This window comes from Halyomorpha halys, unplaced genomic scaffold (assembly GCF_000696795.3).
Source record: "Halyomorpha halys isolate HHAL.00 unplaced genomic scaffold, Hhal_1.1 Scaffold498.1, whole genome shotgun sequence".
Lineage (NCBI taxonomy): Eukaryota > Metazoa > Arthropoda > Insecta > Hemiptera > Pentatomidae > Halyomorpha > Halyomorpha halys.
In genome coordinates this window covers 154,947-179,352 of record NW_027113382.1, presented here as the reverse complement: position 1 = coordinate 179,352, position 24,406 = coordinate 154,947, and the positions used below count along the sequence as shown (strand labels likewise).

Sequence of the window (24,406 nt, the reverse complement as noted above, 5' to 3'; positions counted from 1 at the left end):
TATTATAAACAATTTTATTATGGTTATTTGTTTTTATTTTTTATTATTATTCAAATTCCTCTCATATCCAATCCTTACAAGCCAAAATGCTCAATGCAAACCATTATCAATAATCAAATAAATACTATAATCAAAATTAGAGAAACCATTCAACAATTGATACTATTGATTTCGAAATTTCTAATCTTAATAGTAGTATTCATAAAGTTTGCTCTTCAATTAAATTAAACAAAAACCATGCCTCAGTTCTAAATTTAATATTATTTATTTCCTCACATAAGACTGAAAGGCAGGAAACTGCATGTCAATTATGACTATTACAACAGTCAATAGACAAACGGTCTAAACTTTCAATCCATCACAAAATACCCATTTGCATGGCAATAATGAGGCCTATTTGAACTTATGGAGTTGAGTTTTGGGGCTCCACGAAACCATTGAACTTCTGCCGTATTCAATCCAAAATCCTCAATGCTCCTTACTTGTTCACAAATAAAATCATCCATAAAGACCTTAATGTTCCATATGTAACCGATCTAGCCCGAACCAGATATCAGTCCTTCCATTATTAACTCCCTAACCATCCAAACCCACTAGTTTCTAACCTTGCTTTCTCTTCCATTCCTGACAATCCTCCGAGGTGCCAGAAAAAAAATGGCCTGGAGACCTTCTATTGTAGAAATGTTATTAGAGTGCTACCAGTCGGTAGTTTCTCCACAAGTCTGTATCATGCCATTGTAATAGAACTAATAGCACCTTTACTAAATGTATATACAGTTGTAAATGTCAATAAGTAAATACATATAAAAATAATAATTTTTTTTATTATTAAATATCAATGAAAAGACTAGAGGGGGGGAAGGAGAATTTTATGAACCACATACAATCCATATGTTATTTATTAATACAAAAGTATAAAATAATAAAAACTTATTACAATTTTGTATATTGTAAATGTTTGAAAATAAAATAACTAAAATGTTTAATAAATACAAAAAAGAACTGGTGCACTTGATCTGTCGGAACGATCTCCAAGGAAATCAGACTAACCTAAACGTAAATCATCAGACGTAGTACGTTCAATGGTGAAGTGTGAAAACCCACGAATGTATACTCATCCCCTCTTCATTATGGAATGTAACTGAATTTATGATATTTTCATTATGTTTATTCTAGTATAATAACTGATTCTTACCTATTTACTGTATTTACTTATTTTATTTTTGTTATTATTATTTATATATTTTTAGTTTTTGTTTTAATTAATTAGTTTTTCTTTCCAACTTTATGTTTTAATTTTGTCATTTTTATTTTTGATTAAACACATATCTGTATTCGATATCTCATTTATCTTTAATCATTAAAAACAGAGATATCTATGTATATGGGATTTGATTGTTTTAATGCATCTACCTAGTTTATTTATTATATTCACTTTTTTAATTATGTACACACATATTTACTTTTGAAAGGAATATGGTCCGGGTGCGGTAAAAAAAAAAAAAAAAATCAACTCAAATAGTAGTAATACACTATTTTAATGAGCCAACGTTTCGCCCCACGTTGCAGGGCTTCTTCAGGGCTATTTTGACGGCAGTCAAAACAAAAATCAAGTTTTTTGTTTTTTCATATTTACTTTTGTATTTTTTTTTTCTCCTAGTTAATATTTGAGAATTATTTTTTGTTTTGTTCTTTTATCTTTATTTAATATTGTTAATATGATAGCAATATGTTCCAATATTGACTTCACTTTACAAACATATAGGATAAGGTTTCGTATGGAATGTGTAATATTTCTAAATGAACTCCTCTTGTATAGGGCAGCTATACAAGAGAGAAAAAATATATATGTATATATAGTAATAATTTGCGTCTCTAGTAAAATAAAATCAAAAACATTTTTACTGTTGGCATGAATAGAGCAGTTACATTAGAAATAGAACAATAAAATATGAATACTATGAAAAATACGTATTAAAAAAAAGTTGTATTATTTTGAGGAGGAAAGAAAGTATTTTACAAGTAAAAAGTTACAATTTATTTCATAATTCTGATTTAGGAATTATTTACAATTAATAAATAATTCCTTTGAAATATAGGATTACTAGAGGTTTTAAATAGCATATTAATGCAATATGTTTATACTGGACCCTTGTACTAGTAAGAAAAGAATAGTGAACTAAGTTGTTAATGCCAAAATATTTATTTAATTTAAGAAGACTTAAAACTTAGGTTAATAAACGTAAAGACAGTGGAAAAATATATATTTTATTAAAAAATTATATATCATTTTACATTACTCCTCATCTGAGATGCTTAAGTAGAATGGGTACAGCTTGGCAATGCCAATTAGTCATCAGGTAAATTGATGTTGTGCAGTTAATCTCCACTTCCGCTTATAAAAAGGGTACAGCCATCTTTGCTTATGATGTCTCTGATACTTTTTTCTTATTTTATAAATCAATCTAAATTGTTCAAAAATTGTATTCATTTTTGGAATAATCTAGTAAATTAATAAAAACAATAACAAATAATAAAACTGAAAAAAAAAATGCTTTAAGAACCATAATTCAAACATTTAGTTGTATTTTATAAACAGTTTCTTCAAAAATTAAATTTTTAATATAATTAGGTTTGAAACATTAATGAAATGTTAAATTGGATAAAAGGAATTCGTTATTTAATGAAGTTGCAAATAGGATGGCCCAGAGAAGCTTTGCTATTAAGATGGCATTGGATGGGATAAAAGGAATTCCTTATCTAATGAAGTTACTATTAGGATGGCCTAGGGAAGCTTTGCTATTAAGATGGTATTATTTAGGAGGCCATGCCAATTAATCTGCCATGGAATGCCCCAGAACCACCCCACCAAAATGCATCTACTGTAGCGAGAATCACGTATCCTCGTATACAAAATGCACTATCAGGGCTGATAACATTAAAAACTTGCAAACCAAGAGAGAACCCACTAGACCCTCCACTAACAACACCCAAGAGGCTCCTAAGCCTCAAACAAAAAAATCAGACCCCTCCTCTTATGCGGATAGAATTATACACGGCCTCCACCTACCCCCCAACCACCGTCTTCGGAACCAGCATGGGTTTCCAACCTCATGAAAATGTTCCAGGACATGAAAACCATGTTCACTACACTTATAACCACACTTAATCTCGTGCTTCAAAACACACTCCCAAGAATCAATGGTTAGACATTGTATACTTAATTACAACATAAAATGGGCGTTGATGACCTCAGGGTTTTACGCCCTTAAGCCCCAGACAACAACAACAACATTACAACATAACAGGGCTCATGAAACGAGAACTTGAGCTAGAAACCCTCCTGGCCTCTCGTAGGCCATCCATAGTCGCACTCACGGACACAAGACTTAGTAATTACACACAGACACACTTTCAGGGGTACACTACTTACAGGCTTGACTCCCCTATACATGGTGGCATCGCACTACTGGTGCTTCATGGCGTCCTATCCAGACTTATCAATGGTTCCACACTTCACGACAACATACACACAACCATTACAATACAACTCAGACTCGAACACTCCTACAAAATCACTTGCGTCTACCGCAGCCTCAGTGCCAAACCAGACACACTCAAGACCTTTCTCCGTGACATCGAGAACGATAGACAACTCATCATACTAAGTGAGCTAAAAGCCAAACACCGCTCATGGAACTGCGCTAAAGGCAATGCAATAGGAAACTACCTGACCAAAACAAACTACACAATAATACACTTACAGACAAACATCAAACCCATCATACACATCCACAGTTGACCTACTTCTCACGCAACAACCACACAGATTCACTAACTGTACTACAATAGATTTTAGTGACAATGACCACCTACCAGTAGGCAACCTATCAGTTAGGCAAACACACAACACCAATCCCACCTACAGACTTCAAACACGCCGACTAGAAACTTTACAAAACACAAATATATGACAACATACCCAACATTACAACATTCAACTCACCACAAGACATAAGTACGGCCATTGACACTCCATATGGCATGAACAATTATGCCGCACACACTACGACCCCAAAAACTTCTGGAAATTAGTCCTAAGTCTCAACACCAAATCGAGATCGGTGAAACCCTACTGAGGCGATGAGCTCCTCACTCCCGCAGATCAGGTAGACGTTCTATCTGACTACCTACAACGTGACTATACACGCACCAGTTCTCTATACCACCACCAACCCCGGGTGACCGAAAACTCACAAAAAACCATATTCTCAACCTACAAAGATGCAACACTCTGGAAAACGAAGGGAATGCAATACTGAGGAAAACGAAGGGTAACAAGTCCACAGGAAAGGACAACATCTCGTATGTCCTACTCAAACAGCTCCCCAGAAAATCCTAAAAAAAAAAAAAAAACATCTCAAAAATATATGAGAAACTAGTCATTATACACATTCGCAAACACTGCGACACACACGATGTCATCCCCCCGGAACAAACCATGTTCTCGTGTGGTGTGAGCTGTTACCACAATGTTGCCAAAAGCTGCAAAGTGATGCAGCAAACAACCTAAACAGGAACCTTGCCACAGGCATTTGACTCTGTATCCCACTCCACAATAATCCAACAACTCAGGCTTCACCAATTACCGGACCGGCTGGTCGACATTGTTAGGTCCTATATCAGTGACCAGACTTTCTCAGTCCGGGTCAAAACTGAAATCTCCACCCCAAGCCCGTCACTTGTGGCATCCCCCAGAGTTTGGTCCTTGCGCCAGTTTTATTTAACATATACACTGCCCAGATAGTCAGGACAAAATTTAACTATGCTCAAATATCTGTCTATGCTGATGACATAGCCATATAATCGGCAAGCATGAATCCAGACAAGGCCATGGAGCAGGCTGCAGCAGCAGCCCAACTCATCACTAACAAATTACGAGACATAAACATTCACATCAACCCACAAAAAATGGACATCATCACTTTCTCATTCCAAACAGAGCACCAAAACTCAACGAACAGACAGTACAAACCAAGAAACATCTCACATACCTCGGCATGAAGCTAGAAACACACCAATCTTTCACTGCTCACATACAGAACAGAATACAAATCGTTAAGTCAACGTCAAACCAACTTACAACACCTCATCTACTCACCAGGGCTGTCACTCAGACTCAATTTACTCATTTACAAAGTAATACTACGGCCATCACTCCTACACGCTGCACCACTACTACATTTTCTACACCCCAAAGCCCTGAAATCACTACAACAATACCCGAGCAGCACACTACAGAAGATATGGCGAGGAACATCTCTAGAAAGACGTAACAAGACGCACATTCATAACGACCAGCTAGAAACTGTACAACAACAAATTACACGGAGACACATCAAATTCTTTGACAGTCTCTCTGCTTCCTTCAATCCAGTATTCCAGTCTATCACTCCATCCCCCTTCCTGCGAAGTGGCAGGGCAGGAAAGGTTCCAAAAACCCTATCAACATCACCTTATAACTCCTTCTTCTAATGCACCCTCTCCCCCTCTCCCCACACTTCTTTTCAACTTCTGACTGCTTTTCTTATTATTTTACCATTATCTATTGTCTTTAATAATTAATGTTTTTATTTTTCTCTATCTTCTATGCGAAAATCAACATGAGGAGGCCCCTCACCAACGGATTCTTTCTTAATAATAGGACCATTTAGAATGAACATTTCACAACTAATAAATAAACATTACAGGCAACCTTAAAATACCAAAGATAATAAAAGGTAATACCCAATACGATTTATTCCTTTTTCACATAATAAACTAATTAATTGTCTTCTCTGTTTTTAGAGGGATCGGAAAAAAAAAAAAAGTAGGCATAGTAGTCCTTTATGCCAACCACAAAGGATAGGGATTGGTATTGGTGGGGGTGGGAGGAGGGAAAAGTAGGCATAGTAGTCGTATATGCCAACCACAAAGGATAGGGATTGGTATTGGTACCTAATGAAGGGAAAAGTGGGCATAGTAGTCCTTTATGCCAACCACAAAGGATAGGGATTGGTATTGGTACCTAGTGGGGGGAAAAGTGGGCATAGTAGTCCTTTATGCCAACCACAAAGGATAGGGATTGGTATTGGTACCTAGTGGGGGGAAAAGTGGGCATAGTAGTCCTTTATGCCAACCACAAAGGATAGGGATTGGTATTGGTACCTAATGGAGGGAAAAGTGGGCATAGTAGTCCTTTATGCCAACCACAAAGGATAGGGATTGGTATTGGTACCTAGTGGAGGGAAAAGTGGGCATAGTAGTCCTTTATGCCAACCACAAAGGATAGGGATTGGTATTGGTACCTGGTGGGGGGAAAAGTAGGCATAGTAGTCCTTTATGCCAACCACAAAGGATAGGGATTGGTATTGGTACCTGGTGGGGGGAAAAGTGGGCATAGTAGTCCTTTATGCCAACCACAAAGGATAGGGATTGGTATTGGTACCTGGTGGTGGGAAAAGTAGGCATAGTAGTCCTTTATGCCAACCACAAAGGATAGGGATTGGTATTGGTACCTAGTGGGGGGAAAAGTGGGCATAGTAGTCCTTTATGCCAAACTCAAAGGATAGGGATTGGTATTGGTACCTGGTGGGGGGAAAAGTAGGCATAGTAGTCCTTTATGCCAACCACAAAGGATAGGGATATTTTATGTGCTGTTACAAGCTTTAAATTGGTTCTTAACCCTTTTTGCCAGGCAAAAAAGAAGTACCTATGGCAAGACCGGCTGAATTTCATGATTTACTAGGGTTTGGAAAAAGGCTCATAGAAACCAAACAAAAAACAATATTTACATAATTAAAAAACCAATGTATTAAGTATGAAATAGAGGATAAACTAATAACACTAATTTATCTATATTCATTGAAAATTTTATGAATAACAAAGATATAAATGAACATAAAAAAATATAAATTGAGTTCTCCCTTGTAAAACCTATTTGCACATACGAAAAGTCATCTTTTCATCATAACTTTCTTTAGACCGTTTATTACAAAGTATATGTTGTGCATTTCAAATATATTTTGTAACTAAATAAATAATATTGCATAACGAAAATAAAGAATAACTCCAAGGTACATGGTAAGCACTAGTAACTACGAACGATAAGTTAAATTTTCATTTATTTTTTTATGTTGTTGTTGAAACCTATTTTTTTCATAACCTCGTAAAAGTGTGCATTTTGTCAGTCAACTATCACCAGAGTGCTATACACCACCATTTCACTAAGCCATTTATCACCCAAAGTACATATTATACCCATGCATTTTGGGTGGGCAGCAATGAAAAGAGGCAATCGTAAATAGTTCCAGAGCAAAATAACACAGAAAAATAAAAAATGAACAGTTGTTTCTGCCAGCAGTGAAAAGGTAATTAGACCTAGGAAATGCAGATGTTTTATTGCGATTTCTTCTAATAGTAGCGATAAAAATCTAAGTTAGAGCGATTTTGAGTGGGAGGAAAAAAATAGAAAACTTATGCATAAAGCTAATAAAGCAACTATACTACAATATAAAAATATTTCTGCAAAAGAGTGGAAAGACAAAAAAGATTTTAACATGTTATCAACAAAGCATAACCTAGCTAGAGTTGGCTGATATAGGGAAACAAAACTAAAGAAAATATTGTAAAGCCAACAGTTGTTTTGGAATATAATAAAAACATAGGTGAAGTTGACGGAGGTGATCAACTTCTCAGTAAATTTCACACTATGTGAGGTAATTAGAAGATGTATAAAAAAGAGTTTTTTTATTGTCTCGACATGATTCTTTTGAATAGTTATATTGCTTTCAAAACAATTTAGAAGGACAAAGCATTTCACATTTTCAAGCAAAAATTAGCAGAAGAAATATTGGAAAAAAATATACCTAAAATACAACACAAAAAAACATTTACACCATGACCATCATTACCACGAAGATTAACTGATCAAAATTTTCCAATCCTTATCGAAAAAACTTCATTGAAGAAAGCTTGCAGAAAGCGTGTAGTTTGTTTATCAGAAAACAACAAAAAGATACTTGTATGATGTGTGCAATGTGATAATTGCCATGTGGCATTATTCTATGACCATTTCAAATATTATCATGTACAAAATAATTATATTTCATTCATCTCATTATTGCTAATCTATGATGAAGTAAAAATTCTTTATTTCTGTAACATTGCTTTAATTCTTCATATTTTGAAAAAAAATTTATTTAAATGCAATAAAAAAAATGTTGATACTAAGAATGAATTTTGGATTTGATGTAAATCGGTTAAGCTATAATGATGGTCCAAGTAAACTGACCATACTATAATCTAACAACCTAACATTAAATTTAGCATAATTAAAATAGATAAGGAAAAGTTCAGAATTAGCAGACTAAATACTGTGGCTTACAGGTGTGGTGTGCTATCAGGTAGTGCAAATAAAACCAGGCATTTATTTAACATAAGCTGAAATTCTGAAAAATACTTCAGGAGTAATTTTCTTGGTAATTATTTACTTCCACTCTTCCAAAAAAGGTGGGAACAATTTTTTTCCCCCTGGCAGAAATTCCCCCAGAAGGGGAATGGATGTAAGAACATGATACTAAAGGAGCGTGAAAAAGTCTTATGTGAAAAGAATTTAAAGGAGACAATCCAATAAAGTCGGCCCAATAAAGTCAGGAGATTCTTCGGATTTATATCCAAATAGTACATCAAGAGTTAAATATCAATCCTCAGAATTATGCCATTGAGAAAATTAGAAAGTTTAAATCCTATCCTATCCCCTTCCCCTTCCAAAAAAATTGTAGCAATGTCCTATATTTGTATACACAAAATAGGTAATGTGTATACATTACCTTCATCTTTTTGAAAAATGAATAAGTTATGTGTATACAAGTTCTTTTTGAAAAATGAATAGGTGATGTTTATACAAGTTCTTTTCAAAAAATGAATTAAAATATATATTACCTATTAATTAAATATAAAATAAATGCTCCATTTATAGGGTTTCTGGTTGTAGAGTCCAATGATGCTATAAATATATAATATCTCATATTTTTATTTTGTGATATCTGTAATATTTTTATTTTTTAATATGAATTCTAATATTAAATATCTAATACTGAAGATTGCTAGACAGAGTTTCATAGTGGAAACAAGTATAAGGATCCGTGATTAAGATCGGTCGTAAACATGAGAGATGTATCAAATATCAATATTTATCAGTTAGAAGAAATAAACGTGGTAGGAACTGCTGCAGAAAAATGTGGTGTACTATAAACCTAAACTTTAACTAAAACGTGAAAGGAAAGAAATTTACCCTCTGTTAGAGGTGATTAATATTGCAAACTAACCTATATACTTCTTGGCGTACAGTCTGGTCAAGAAGTAATTGTTTCTGCTTTTTTTTGGAGGAGTGAAAGTAGAAAATTACCGTTTTCTTTCTTTAAGTAGTGCATAAAATCAAGACGTCTCAAAAAATAAACAGTAAACACTAAAATTCCGTCTTCCTTAAGTTCAGAAAGCACAGTTTCCTAGGGAAACCATAGGCTTCACATCATTTACAGAGGCCGGAAGGCAGCAAGAAAGAACTGTTTTGTTAATGTTCTAATAACAAGCAGCTAAATGAATGTATATAACAAATATTTATATATTATTGATAAAAAAAAATCATAAATGACCAATATGAAATATTTTTAAATAGTTAAACACTTACGCATGAGGGAGAGCTTCATCAGAACTGTGCGAGACAGGACGAACTTCTGATTCTACACTTAATCCTCTCGAAGCGTTGCTAATCGGAGAGCAGCCTTCAACCATTTCAATTGAACTACTGCATCCTCCGCTGAAATAGCGTTTTTGATTTGTGGATTTTAGTCAAGTGATTTTGCAATTTGTTATCAAACTAAAGAAAATAAATAGTTAGTAAATTATTATAAGAAGAATAAAAAGTTTAAAGGTATCATATTACCACCTCTTTTTAACTGAAACCTTAAACAGTTTAACCAAAATCATATATAAATATTTATCATATTCACCATATTTTTCAAAATATGAAGGACATGGTCTGGGGTGTGTTCAAAAGGAACAAAAAACAGTTAACAATTAATTGCTGATGTTTAGCCCCACTTTGCTGGGCTGTCTGTATATATAAAAGACAGTGAACAAGTCTTGTTTGTGGGGAGGATGGGGGGGCGAAACGTTGGTAAATAAATAGTTGCTAACTATTTTTTGTTCCTTTTGACCATACCCTCGACCGAGTCCTTCATATTTTGAAAAATACAGCCAACCATTTGTACATAAAATAATTATTTATAGTTGCAATTGTATTTCTGCTATTATAAATTATAGAATGGTAATAGTAATTACTTTTTGCCTAATTCTGGTTGAGAGCCCACAAGGTGGTAGTGAGACTAAACTGACTGTCGTCAACCCCCAACCATCAGCAGGGTGTAGCTTTTAGTTTACAATGAATCATTGGACAGATGACAATGCTGTTTTGCTTTTAAAGCTCATAATTAACATGGTGAATTAAATTGTCATGTTGTTTGATGTATGACTCCAAGCATGCATAAATTTCATTAGAGGATATTTGCGGAATGTACTAATTAGAATTTTTTTTTGTTCAACAGATGGCTATTCTTACCTTATTTTTATACATGAATAATTAATAAACAATTTAATTATGAAATTATTCCAATGTAAATTTCACAAAGATAAAATATATATTATATAACAGTATGAAAATTCACATATATTTATAAATATTTTACTATTCACCAATGATTAAAAAAAAAAATTAAATCTGTACCGCGACAACCCCTTAAGGGTAAGGGGTGCAGTACTTTGTAAGGAAATACTGTTACTAGACCAACGGTTGAGCAAGTAGGTGATTTGGTCAGAATCACGCTCGATCGCCAGATCTTTACCCAATTAAGGGTACCCACTTAATGAGGCTGGGTGGACCTCCGTGGGCTCCTGAGCCCATAGGGCTAACTCATGGCTACAGTGAAATAGATAATAATTATCTGCAACAGCCGGATTCGAACCTGGGTCCTTGGAGTTAGTCCATTGCCTTACCAATGAGCTACCCACTCCCACCACCAATAAAAAAAAAAAATATTTTCAGAAATGAAAAAATTCTTTCATTGTTTCACTTAATCAAAGCCTTCATTGATGTTCAAATAGGTTTTATTAGATGATGAATACTGAATATAATCTTTATGATTGTTCAGACACTATAATTTAGAAATAAATCTAAAATAATTACCTCGAGTCTGGTTCAACTCGCCAGGTATCGTCACTAGCCTGTTTTGCGGTGTTATAAAGACCTTCTGCTCGGCGTAAACTAACAGCAAAATTCTAAAAACATGGAGATACAAGATACAATAAAATTAATATTAAAAATAAAATATAATACAAAAATAATTGAAGGATTTGCAACAAAATAGTATGTGTAAGTCCAAATTTTCCTATCATGGAGAAAAGTCTTTTTGCATGAAATCCTATTCTTGTACAATAAAAAATAATTATAATTATTAAATAAAATTAAAAACAAATCAAGGTAGTCCAAAGCAAGAAAAAATAAATTAACAGTGAAACTTAAACTTTGAGAGAGCAATCCTGAAAATAATTTAAAAACCATGGCACTAAAAAATATGTAAACCTTATTTGGCTAGATATATATTAGATTTTGAAAACTTCTGCAAGTGAACAAGAGAAAAATTATACTTTCTAAATAAGAAAACCTTATTAAAATTATTGCAGATGAAAGATATTGAATTCATTAACTACCTTAATAGTTTTTGGGTCGGGCGATGTTAGAAGAAACGCAGCCATCGGTGTTGAATACTCTGAAAGATGAACGACAGCAAGAGTTGGAGTATCCCTCGCCAGCTCTTCGACAAGGAGCCTGTGTACTTGGTAAGGGGGTCGGATAATTTTTAAGTGCGAGCCTCGTGTTAATTTGCAGAGCAGCAATATATCAGTGAGAATTATACAATGTACTTCCACCTAGAACATAAAAACTTTATAAGTGATGTGGGAAACAAATTTTAATAGGAACAGATTTAAGAATATTGGTCAATATTTAACGATCTTTTCCTATAAAAATTTTAAATGAGTGGAGGAATGGAAGGGCTCGAGAGGGAGACGGGCTTGGGAGCCTTCCCCACTCTTTGTGGAAGGATCATGACATAATAATCTTTATTTATTCTGGGATTGATCCCTTTAGAATAATTTACAGGCGTCAAAATTAGGCTTTGGAGCCTTAGAGTAAATTACAAAATAGAGATGAAATTACAAGATTTCATAAAATAAAGTAATACAATGAATTTAAAAATATACAAATAAACAACAATGATTAACAGAATATATAAAATAATGACAAAACAAATAAAATAAAACCCCTTGTATCATAAAACATAAGATGACTTCTGGTAGTATATAAAAATAAAAAAGCAATAATAAAAAATCAAATACAATTAAACTAAAAAATAATAAATGAAAAGATATAATTTCTGTTAGTGTACATATTTACAATTATAAACGAAAATCTAATACAGAAGATATATAAAGCTGTATGAAACTTTCAATTGTTATTTTTCCGGAATTGGGTGGACAGAAGGTAGTCGAAGATATGGGATTTGAATTTTGGAAGGGTATTAGAACTGAGCATAAAAGAGGAAATAGAATTCCATAGGGAAGAGGAATGGATGAGGAAAGATCTACCAAAGGCTGCGGTTCGATGGGCAGTCTGAAGGCCGTGAGCGGGTATTGTGGGATTGCACTGAGGACTTAAATTAAAGGATATCTGAGATGTACGATGGACGGCGGGATTGGATAACTTGATAGAGAAAGGAAGCAAGGAAATATTTACGACGGAAGGAGGGGTAAAGCCACTTCAACTCTTCATAAAATCGGGTGACAGAGGCGTCCCTGGGGACTCCAAAGATGAATTGTATAAAGCAATTATTTAACCGTTTTAATTTTGCTTCGAGATCCCCAGAGACACCCCTGTAAACCACACAGCAATAGTCAAAGTGGGGGAATATTAAAGAAGTAACCAGGAGCCTGCAGGTTTCAAAAGGAAGTAGGTGACAAAGATAATTTAAACACTTCAGGGTGGAAAAGGTATGACGGGAAATATAGGAGACGTGATTTTTCCAGGAGAGAGTTTGGTCTATAGTGACAACAAGGTTCTTGACATATGGATGGAATTGTATTGGATTGTTGTTTAGAAATAAGGTTGGAATAAGAGGGATAGTTTTCAGGAGGTGATTGGATCCTATTACGATTGCCTTAGTCTTCTCTGCATTCAACTTAAGCTTGTTTTCTTGTGCCCACTGACTAATTCTATTCAAGTCTTTTTGAATCTTCTCCGTAGCAACTAATAGGTCAGAAGGTGGGAGGGAAAGGTAAATTTGGAAATCATCTGCGTACAAATGGTATTGCGAATGTTGGATAAGGATGGGAAGGTCATTGATGTAGATAGCGAAAAGGGTAGGAGATAGCGATGAACCCTGAGGGACACCACAGATGAGGGGTCGAGTCATTGATGGAGGTTTATCAGGAACCACTATGTACTGGGAATGATCTGATAGGAAGGATTGAAACAAGCGCAAAGCACTGTTGGATAGAGGAAGATTTCGTAGTTTGGTAGGAAGAATGTTGTGGTCAACCGTGTCAAATGCTTTGGAGAAATCTAGGAGGATGAGGATAGTTAGGTTTTGGTGTTCCATGGCAGTTTGGAGGTTGTGGGTTATTTTAAGGAGAGCGGATTGAGTTGAATAGCCAGGTCAAAAGGCGGATTGGAGGGGATTGATGAGGGAATGTTCTTCTAGGAAGTTTGAGAGTTGGTTTTAAACAAGGCGTTCTAGCGGTTATGAAAGGTTGGAGAGGAGAGAAATAGGGTGGAAGTCATTAGGTGAAGAAGGATTTGGGACATAGTGCCATACGTACTGCAAATGAATTTTCAGTACTTCACACCCTCATTAGCTCCAACTCTTACCTCCTTGTGATGTCCTCTGGAGAATGTGATGGGACTCGCGGACGACAGAAATGGGGTCTTGAACTACTGTCTTTAATTGACTCACTAGGGGCACCAGGTGCACTCCATTGTATCTGTCTTTTCAGTCTTGAATGAGGATTCCTAGTTAGTTGTTTGACCAAATTTAGTCCAGGATAGGATCCAAGGGATTTATTTTAATTCCCTATTTTTGACATCATTCTTCAAGGATTATGATATGGGATTGGAGAGTTTGGGATGCAATTCATAGGTTATTATTAACTGAGAGTACACATGTGTCATCGATATACTTTGTGAGGGTAGTGTTGGGATCTCAAGTGTATATAGTGAGTAAGGGATGGGATTGAGGATACTATACTATCTTGAGGAACACCAGGAGTCTGAGAGAAGAGGGATGAATAGGAACTATTGTGGTTTACTTTGAACGATCTATTGGTGAAATAGGATCGGATAACAGATGATATTAAACAAAACTTTTTTTTATGATTAAATACCTTGCTGTTATTGTGATCCTTTAGCTTTAAATCAGCTTCAGCGATGAGCTGCCTTTTGTGAAGAGGATTACATCCTGGCATGGGTTTCTGGAGGTCTAATTCGTTGTGAGGTTTTATAAGTTTTTCTAAATCCTCATCTTTGGTTTCCTGAAGTTGAAAAAAAAAAGAAGATAGAATAAAATTAAATATTTATTAGTTATAATAAAAATATCCTTATAGTCTCACACTTTTTTATTATCATTAAACTCTAACGTTTCAGCAATTCTCAAGGATCTATCAACTTATTCACAATTTCACAGCTAATATCGGTTATCAAACTATTGCAGGCTATTATGCCTTTGACAAATTTTATCATTAGTCAGTAACCTACTATTATCACAGTTTCACTTATTATAATTATTTAGTTTACAATGGCTATTTCACTCGATCAATATGTCAAAAATACATTGAATAAAAATTATAGATCCTTGAGAATGACTGGAATGGCTGAAATGTAGGAGTGTGTAAATCCGGTATGGACATGTTGTGGGCCAAATTTTAACCTTTGACGTTCATGGGCTGCGTTTATTACGTTAAGTAGTGTTCATAATTTTTAATGACAAAGATCAGACATGAAATAATACAGCATTGTTATTATAATATAATTTATTAAAATTATAAATGAAATGAAAAAAATAGGTACAACATTATAATTAAATTGTAAAATTTAGATTTATTACAAAATACGAAAATTAAATAGCGACACCAAAATCAATGAGACACCTGAGCTTGAATTTGGAAAGCTAATCCATTGATGTTTGGATTAATTCCACTGATACAAAGACGTAAATAATTTTCCAAATTATCGTCAGTCAACTTTGTACGATGGTTTTATTTATTAACTTTCATCATTGAAAAGAACTGTTCACATTTGTAAGTACTGCCAAACGCACAAATCAATCTTCTTGCAAACTTTTTAAACTGCAGAAAATGGTCTTCAAGGTATTTTTTGTAGAAATCGCACAACTTCACGCCTTCAAATTTAAATTTTAGGAGTGAGTTTTCTTGAATCTCGACCAAATCCATTAGCAAGTGTATTGGAGCATTTTGTACATTACTTTTTGTTGGAGTAGCAAATAAATTGAAACAGTCTTTCATGTTTTTGAAATCGCTAAATCTATTCGAAAATTGCTCCGACAGTAACTTGAGTTTTTCCATTTTAGCCAATTTTTTAATGTTGCTATATTAAACTAATTTTTAATGAAGTGTCCTCTTCCCATTTTAAATAAATATTTAAAAGGTAAGATAATACTGTTGCTAATTCAGGGTTTAGGTGACTGGTTCCCATGGAAGCCTTCTTTTCTACAGTTTTTGTTTAACTACTCATTTATATTAATCTCAGATACAATTTTTTAAATCTATTGATAACATTTTTTTATATGAATTTTAAAGGTTTGTCTGAAATTCATCTTGTGACATTATTTCTTAGAAGAAATTATGAGGTTTAAGGTGCATGAATATGGAACAGTGGTCCCGAAACGTTGTACCATGAGGTGATAATTTTAATAAAGAAATTTCATTAAATTGGAAGTAATTAACCTCAAAAGAAAATTTTTTTAAGAATATCTTCAGGAAAATTTCTGGCTTATTAATTACTCAGATAGTTTAATGATAATAATATTATTATAATAAACATTGTAATATTGTAAGTTACTATAATATTATATTAAAGGAACTAGCTATTAATAGTTATCACCTTAGTTATAATATAAGTTAAGTTAAAGTACTCTAAATACATTAAAATAAAGATAAATATTACCACAACATCATAAGATTCTATTCTCGCAATGATACTTCGCAGGCTTTCAATGTCTTCCTTTTGTTTCAGAGTTGTATTGACATTGTTTACAAAAGAATCGATTCGTTCAATCTAAAACAAAAAGTTAAAAATATTAGATATCAGTTGACAATATAAAAGTAATGCATAACAAACTTTTCAAGGAATTTTTCACTTCATTTTAGTAATTTAATCAAAAGGTCTTTATCTTTCTTCTGCATATTTTGAAATAAGAAAAATTTAAAGCCATACACTTGTCTGTCAGCACTCAAATTTAAAGTTAGTTTAATGAAGTATAAAGTAGTTTATGACATTTTGTAGCGGTAGTAGTTTGGATGATATTTGCATGTGAAATTTCCGTCTGAACCATTAGAAATCAACATATTTTAGCAAATATCATGAAAACTACTTATCATAAGAGATAAGTGACATAAACTACAATACTTTACTAAATAGTACAATACTAGTTGTTACAAAAGTTTTTGTGCATAAAATAAGTTTTATTTAAATTTCAGTATAAAATCAAGTCATTAAAATTATTCTTTAAAATATATGTAATTATTGTCAATTATTTTGGCCCATTTTTGGGCAAGTTGAATTTGTAGGATATCAGTCCTTATTTTTTGAGGTGGAAAATTGCTCAGACCCTGATTTGACTTGGCAACAACCAATGGTTAGGCATGTACAACCATACACATAGGCTTGACATTATTTTGCCTTAAATTAAGTAATTAATCTTTTTATTTCATTTCACCACAAGTTATTCATAAAAATAATATAGCTTCTTTTTTTTTTTTTTTATAATACATTTATTAATTAGTTTTGTCAATTCAAGATATATACGACTGAAAATAATCACTAAAACCGATCTATGCCCAGCCTAAAAAAAAACCACATGTTTTAGGGGAAAAAATGAAGTGTGCAATCATCTTGCAACCAGTCAAAAACTACCTCCATAAAAGACTTTGGCTGTCCAGCTACAACTTCATTATCCCTCAGTAGGACTTATAGGCAATATGGCTCATTTTATTAAGCCTCAGAGGCTCATGAAACCACTTCATTTTCCTACTGGGAATGAAGATTACTGTCATTCGTCAGTGTTGTGAGTCAACACAGTTTAGTTTGTTTCATTATTTGTTGCTAATGGACAGTCACTAAAAATCCTGTAATTTTTTTTTACTTTGTATATTTCTAAATTCCTCGTTTTTCAAAGTCCTAGCCTTACTAAAAATTTGCCACTCACTGCAAAAGAGCACAGTCAGGCAGTGCTACGTCAAGGCTGTAAGAGGGGAGCAATGCTAACACCCTCCAAAAAAAAAAAAACAACTTTGTGCTTATGTGAACAAAAAGTGAGTAAAAGCACAAACTTGTTTGACTATTGCATAATGTTTAAATCTAGTAAAAAATAAAATATATATATACCATTAATTCAAGATTTTCTTTTTGCTTAAGAAGAGTAGTATGTTTCAATATTGCTTTAAGAAGTAAAGAGTACTTTGTCAACCGCTGCATAGGTTTTACGAGTATTTCAAGGAGTCTAAGTCGATGGCAATCTTTTTGTGTCTCACACCACTGAAAATTAAGTTAATTTTAATTAAATGATATATCAAATAAATTTATATATTTTGATTTATTATCTTGAGACTGGTTGTTGTATTTATCAATTATAATGAAATACATTCATTTAGCCAACCTTGGACAATCTCAATATTAATTGTTTAAACAACTTAATTAGTATCCAGGTTAAATCTCAAAATATTCTTTATGATTTCTTCAACATTTTGGCCAATTCGGCCATTCTCAAGGACAATCCTAAATTTAAATTTACATCTCATGTGCAATTATTTAAAAACTTTTTTCAGGCTATTCTGCGCAGGTCATTAATATCAGTCAAAATTACCCTATTTTGTCACTATTTCATTAATTTTTAAAACTTTTAAATACAGATCAACTTAGCACTATTGTCACTTTGTTATCAACACACTTTTATGCATAAAAACCAGTCTCAAGAAGTTGAAAAGGTTACATATATAAACTAAATTTTAATTTTAATTTCACATTAATCACTAAAAATCTGGTGCAGAGCATACTATCATATAACTCTCACTTACCACCCTACTTCAAGTTTAAAATTAATTCTCGCTCGTTTCAGAAATGATATTTCTAAATTATTCACTGTGGCAATACTTTCTCGTATTAATTTTCCAAACGAGCCTTTCAATTGACAGATTGACTAATTGAAATTTCAACAGTTTTCAGAAAAGTATTTTAAATAATATTTCTCATTCCAAAGTATGATTGTTTTATATATAAGAAGATGATCAGGGTTGCGGTCAAAAGAGAAACAAAAATAGTTTACAACTATTTATTTTCTGACGTTTCGCCCCACTTTACAGGGCTGTTCAAAGGTAAAGATTCTCGTTCAAACAGCCCTGATGAAGCCCTGCAAAGTGTGGCGAAATGTCGGAAAATAAATAGTGTAAACTATTTTTGTTTCTCTTTTGACCGCAACCCTGACCATCTTCTTATATATAAATTTTTACGGTCAACTATATATACATATATGATTGTTTTAATTGACAGCTCATAATGGCTCAATAGTTTACTATTTGAGTAATTTTGACCGCAACCGAACCACCTTTTATTGCACACGGTCAATCAATAATCTTCCAATTAAATGTATAAACTTCATTATAAATAATACTTCAAATAATTATCATAATAACAAAATTAATCAATCTTTAATAATAATGTGTTTTTTTTATCGTAGATTCATTATGAGATGACTGAGGGGGGGAGTGTAATATAATACTAATTAATATAACAGTATAATACTAATTACAGAGTTTGTGTTCATTATTACTTCATTTACTAAAAACCCTGACTATGTTCTTCTCACAAGACATTTTTAACTAGAATATCAAATTAAAGACAAACAATTAAATATTTTTAAAAATTACAATAAAATATTACGTACAGCTAAATAAGCGGTAAAAAGCTCGTTTGAGGCAGTTTTCTCCCTACAGTATTTTTGACACTCACTCTGCTCCGAACAGTAAACAACATAAGGTCCAAACAATTCTTCACACTAAAAAATAAAAGAGAATAAATACAAATACATACTTAATTAAATAAAGAACAATTAAAGTAATTGACTCTTTGGCAAAAATTAGAGCACCACAGCTTGAAATAAGTCTAATACCTCAGATAATCCAAGTCAATTTCATTAACGCCCTCAACACTTACTGCAATTCACAAACTGTCAACTTCTTTACCTGACTATGTTAGAGCCATAAAGAGAGTACCTGTTCATTCATAGGTATGTCATAACCTGTTCATTCTTAGGTATGTAACGATTTTTTGAGTAAATAGTTCAACCAATTTTCAAGTGGCTTAAATTAGCTAGTAGTATCTTATGAATGTTTCGAAACAATTTAGCCTCAAAATACCGAAAAATTATTGTATTAAATGAGTTCAGTTAGTAGATTTTTACCCAATTATGAGTTGCCCATAAGAAGGATCAGGAGGCTTTGTTCTTCAGTACTGGTTTATCATGTTTATGATAAACCAGTCAATAAAAGTGCACAAAATCTCAAAAATGAAAGAGGAGAGTTGTTAAGAGACTTTAGAAAGTGTCAAAACATGAGACAGAAAAAGCATTCCGAGGGGAACATACCTTACATAATTATTTTGACAAATCAAATATTATATAATCCTGGCAGATTTGATCAAACTTTATACCATTGAGAAACATCTTAAAGCTAGTAGCACAGAAATACAAAACAATACAACTGATTTTTTTAAGCCTTAACTTTTCTATTGTTTTCAAAAATAAAAGAACATACATATAAAAAAATAAAATATGCATTTGCTATTAAAATTTTCGAATTATAAATGAGAAACGGTACATTTCTACTACACTAAGAAGGACTTCTCTATAAATAAGATTGTCATTTTAAACCTGGCTATTTGGAAAACTTGGTAAATGAAAAGCCTCTTTAAGTGATAAAAAATTCTAGGTTCCTTAAGATCTCAGTTATACGGTTAGACTAATTAGTAAAAAACCTCTCAGTTCGTTCTCTTATTATTAATATCCAAAAATAATCATACAAACCTTAAGAAACGCTTCAAGCATAATATTAGGATCTAGCAGTGTTGCATTTTCTCGAGCACAAGCAAGCATGGGCAATAAGTACTTAGACCAAAGAGTAAAATTGCACGATGAAATCTCTTCGATGTTGCTAAATAATCTTGATTTTTCAATATCCAAAAGCAGATTCACCTTCTGAAGGCTGATTAAACAGGCTAAAAACAACTGTAAACATCTATCATTAATATATTAATAGGTATAGTGGATCGAAAAAATATAAACTTAAATTTAGGTATAAAATCAGGGAAAGATATTCTTTTTATGTTTAAAGAATTATTTTTTTGTTTCAATTTAAACATTATAAAGTGCTGGAAGTCCACTGCTGACCTCAAATGAAAATAATTAAATACAGCATTATATATATATGTGAACTACATTTAGCATAAAATGTTTTATTTATTTATTGAAATTTACAACTGCATAGAAAACAATACAATAAGTAAATGTGATAAAGGTTTCAGAACATATGATAATCTTTGGAAGGAACCACCCAATGGAGGTACTTCAATCATTGCTCTAAATTAGAAGATCCTGTGGACATCTTTTCAGACTCCTTGGAGGGTTGTCAGGAATTGTTAAGGATGAGAGATTAAGAACTACTGGGTTTGGGTGGGTTAGGATTTTGAAATGAAAGGAGTTATATCTATTTCAGTCCAAATCTGGAATCAATCCCATTTGATTGAGGTGTTTGTGGATGAGTTTATTTGTGACATAATAAGGAGCATCAAGGATTTACTGGAGGATTTTGGATTTTATGGACTGCATACGGGAGGAATTTGATGGTTTGGTAGAGCCCCTAAGCTCAATTCATTTGTCCAAATAGTTCTGATTATGATAGTGTATGAGAGTTTTTTAGTAGTTAATGGGAAGTTCAGAGAATTAGTCAAGTAGTTGTTAGAGTAATCAGAATCTATGAGCAATTTCTAGTTGTTTCAGTCTAGTATGTGGATTCCAAGTAAGTGTCGGGGTGTCAGACTCAGTCAAAAGCTTGTTCAACGTCAAGAAAGACTCCCATGCAGTACATCCGGCACTCCAATGTAAATGAAATTTAATTTAAAATTTAGTCAGTAGATACTGGGATACAAATAGTTTTATGTAATCAATTCAAATGTTATATTATTCTTATTTGATAAAAAAATGGATACACGATTTAATATTATTTTTATTCATTTTAATTTATCGATCATGGCTCTCTTTCAGAATTTATAAGATATGCATTGCCAAATAATCAGTAAACTGCCATCGTAAGATTAATTTAAAATAAATGACTGACAAATATAAGGAGTATTCATGATCTTTAACTTACCATGTTAAAACGTGCAGAAGGAAATATTTCCTTCTTTTACTATGTTAAAACATTATAACATATAACATGGTTGAGAGTCTGTTACTAGGTCTGTTAAATAGAAAATGATATCACACAACAGACCAGCTGAGTTAGTCACCGTTTTGTTTGTTGTCACATTAGGTTACTAGTTCGTATTTGGTGTTGGTATTGTTTTGGATATTTTTATAATTAATAAAGCAATGGATGACAATAATAATAATGTAATGACAGTTGTCAATTAGCTTATCTTGATTCTTTTCCTCACAAGTTAAAAGATCGATACGGCACTCAGCTGCTCACATAACTTCAACATTTCACTCAATTTAGGCATGTTGTAATAAATTACTTTAATCAAAACTTAGAAGTGAACAATAACATGAAGTCTTGGAAGGAAAGGTTATAAAACAAGTTTCTAAGAAAATCCACTAGGAGCTCTTATGCATTTATCATTTAACATGAATATAGGACTGCTCCAAATGCTATACTTATACATTTAACATGAAAAAACATTTTATATTTAACACATCATGAGTACCCCTATAATAGAATTAATGAATGGAATATGGTCCGGGTGCGGTAAAAAAAAACTCAAATAGTAGATAATTATACTATTTTATTATAATTATACTATTTTGGCTCAATAAAATAGTATAATTATCTACTATTTGAGTTTTTTTTTACCGCACCCGGACCATATTCTATTCATCTATACACACGGTCAATCAATAATCTTCCAATAGAATTAATAATTTGACGACATACATCAGTAACTAGTTTCAAGGTATGAATGTAAGCGACTTCAGTCTGAACCAGTTCCCAAATGGCCGCCTGCTGTTGACACTCGATATCTGATACCACTCGTTTTTTAGAAACTATTTCTTTCCAATCATCTTCAAGTTTATAAAGAGCTAGAAATAAAATAAATTAATTGCTAACTTACCTTAGTGATACTTTATTAATACAAATTTATAAAAAATAAAACACAATTAGAATACATTTTTTATAACACCAAGCACTAATTTTCTTTATTTTATATACATAACTGAATATGAAGGAGAGGAGATGATCAACCATTATCTCCCCCCCACTCTAAGTCTATCCCAGATCTGCTTTTGTCATTTGTTCGTTGTCTTTAAATACGACAGGTGGTTGGTTCTGATTGATTCATTATTTATTTATAATTATTATTATATTTGTTATTTTGATTTATTCTTTCTTGATCGTTATTTATTCTCATTTTATTTTCTTAGTTTTCGGTTTCTTAGTGAGAACAATTTTTTTTTTTATTTCTCTTATATCTACTTTTCTATTATTATGCATTATTACATCTCCAGTACATTTTAAATCTAGTAGTCTATGTTATTTATTTTTTACGCATAATTATAATGTCACATCTTATTTTTATTTCTTTTTGTTCATTTTTAAATAATTTTTGCATATAGTTTTATAATTCTCAATCCCACCAAGGTTTGCTTCACTATATCTTATTATCTTACATTGTCAACATATTTTTAGTTTTTTTTTTTAAATATATTTTTAGCCCTACAAAGTGAGGTGAAACATTGGCTAATAAACAGTTGTTAATTTTTTTTTTGTATATATTTTTAGCCCTGCAAAGTGAGATGAAACATTAGCTAACAAACAGTTGTTAATTTTTTTTTTTACTTTTTTACTGCACTCCTGACCATCTCCTTCCATTTTTTTAATATTAAAAACTAGGTTTTAAACATGGACGAAGTAGTTCTTACTATTTCAAACCCTGATTTGAATTATTAAGTCATAATAAAAAAATAGAAATTTACATTCTTCTATATCCTCGTCATGATGTCGTTTTACTTGAGGTATACCAAATTTACTATAATTATTCAGTTTTTCAACTAACATTTCCATTTTGCTGTCCTGCAACAATATACATATTTTTTTAGATTATGAGGATTTAAAAAAAAAATTAGATTTGAATTAATTTTACATTGTAAATAAGATAATGTACTTTGGAATTTCCAAAAAGACCACTCCATCTTTGTCTTGAAGATTTGCTTTTTGGTTCAGTCGATAAAGTATCAGAGGTGACAGTACCTTCTTCAGTACTCACACTAAAAAAACTAGTTCTGCCTTTACAACTCTGTATTAAAAAAAAAAATCCAATATTAGATATGAGTAACAGTATAAAATTATTATAATGTAAACAAATATTGAAAATTTATTACATAATAAATAACCTACCCTTGAAGTTTTTCTAGATGGATGACTAAAAAGCTTATTGCCACGACTTTCGGGAGAGTCCTTTTCTAAAAAATAAATAAAATTTTCAAATTAATTAAAAATAAATACACAAAAACCTTTGGGCTTTTGAAATGCTGACAAAACAACTAGTGACATGAAATTAATGAAGAGATGACTCTTTATATGTTAACTTCAACAAAACCATGTGGAGGAGATTAACATGTCAAAATAGAAAACCTGAAAGCAGTCAAATCTTTGAAGTACTTGGTTGCACTAATAACAGAAAATAATGAAATGGCAAAGGAACTGAAAGCAATGATAGCTGCTGTTTTGCCATGAGAAAAAAATTGCATTA

The 24,406-nt window shown here is 32.4% G+C and overlaps 1 protein-coding gene across 10 annotated transcripts in view; it reads right to left on the bottom strand.

The window, feature by feature from the left end:
* Positions 1-24,406, bottom strand: part of LOC106683597 (pleckstrin homology domain-containing family G member 5) — an 84,831-nt gene that overhangs the window by 43,026 nt on the left and 17,399 nt on the right. For 8 of the 10 annotated variants that reach the window (XM_014425158.3, XM_014425156.2, XM_014425157.2 and 5 more), the window contains 12 exons: positions 24,052-24,116; positions 23,819-23,950; positions 23,631-23,727; positions 22,591-22,736; positions 20,466-20,666; positions 19,329-19,439; positions 17,774-17,923; positions 16,334-16,444; positions 14,536-14,682; positions 11,809-12,027; positions 11,285-11,376; positions 9,731-9,859 (listed from right to left, as the gene is read on the bottom strand). In XM_014425158.3, the coding sequence (XP_014280644.1) occupies positions 9,731-9,859; positions 11,285-11,376; positions 11,809-12,027; positions 14,536-14,682; positions 16,334-16,444; positions 17,774-17,923; positions 19,329-19,439; positions 20,466-20,666; positions 22,591-22,736; positions 23,631-23,727; positions 23,819-23,950; positions 24,052-24,116 (1,600 nt within the window). Of the gene's footprint in view, positions 1-2,233; positions 2,466-9,730; positions 9,860-11,284; positions 11,377-11,808; positions 12,028-14,535; positions 14,683-16,333; positions 16,445-17,773; positions 17,924-19,328; positions 19,440-20,465; positions 20,667-22,590; positions 22,737-23,630; positions 23,728-23,818; positions 23,951-24,051; positions 24,117-24,406 lie in introns of those variants that run through there. The other 2 variants (XM_014425160.2, XM_014425162.2) reach the window with 2 other exon arrangements.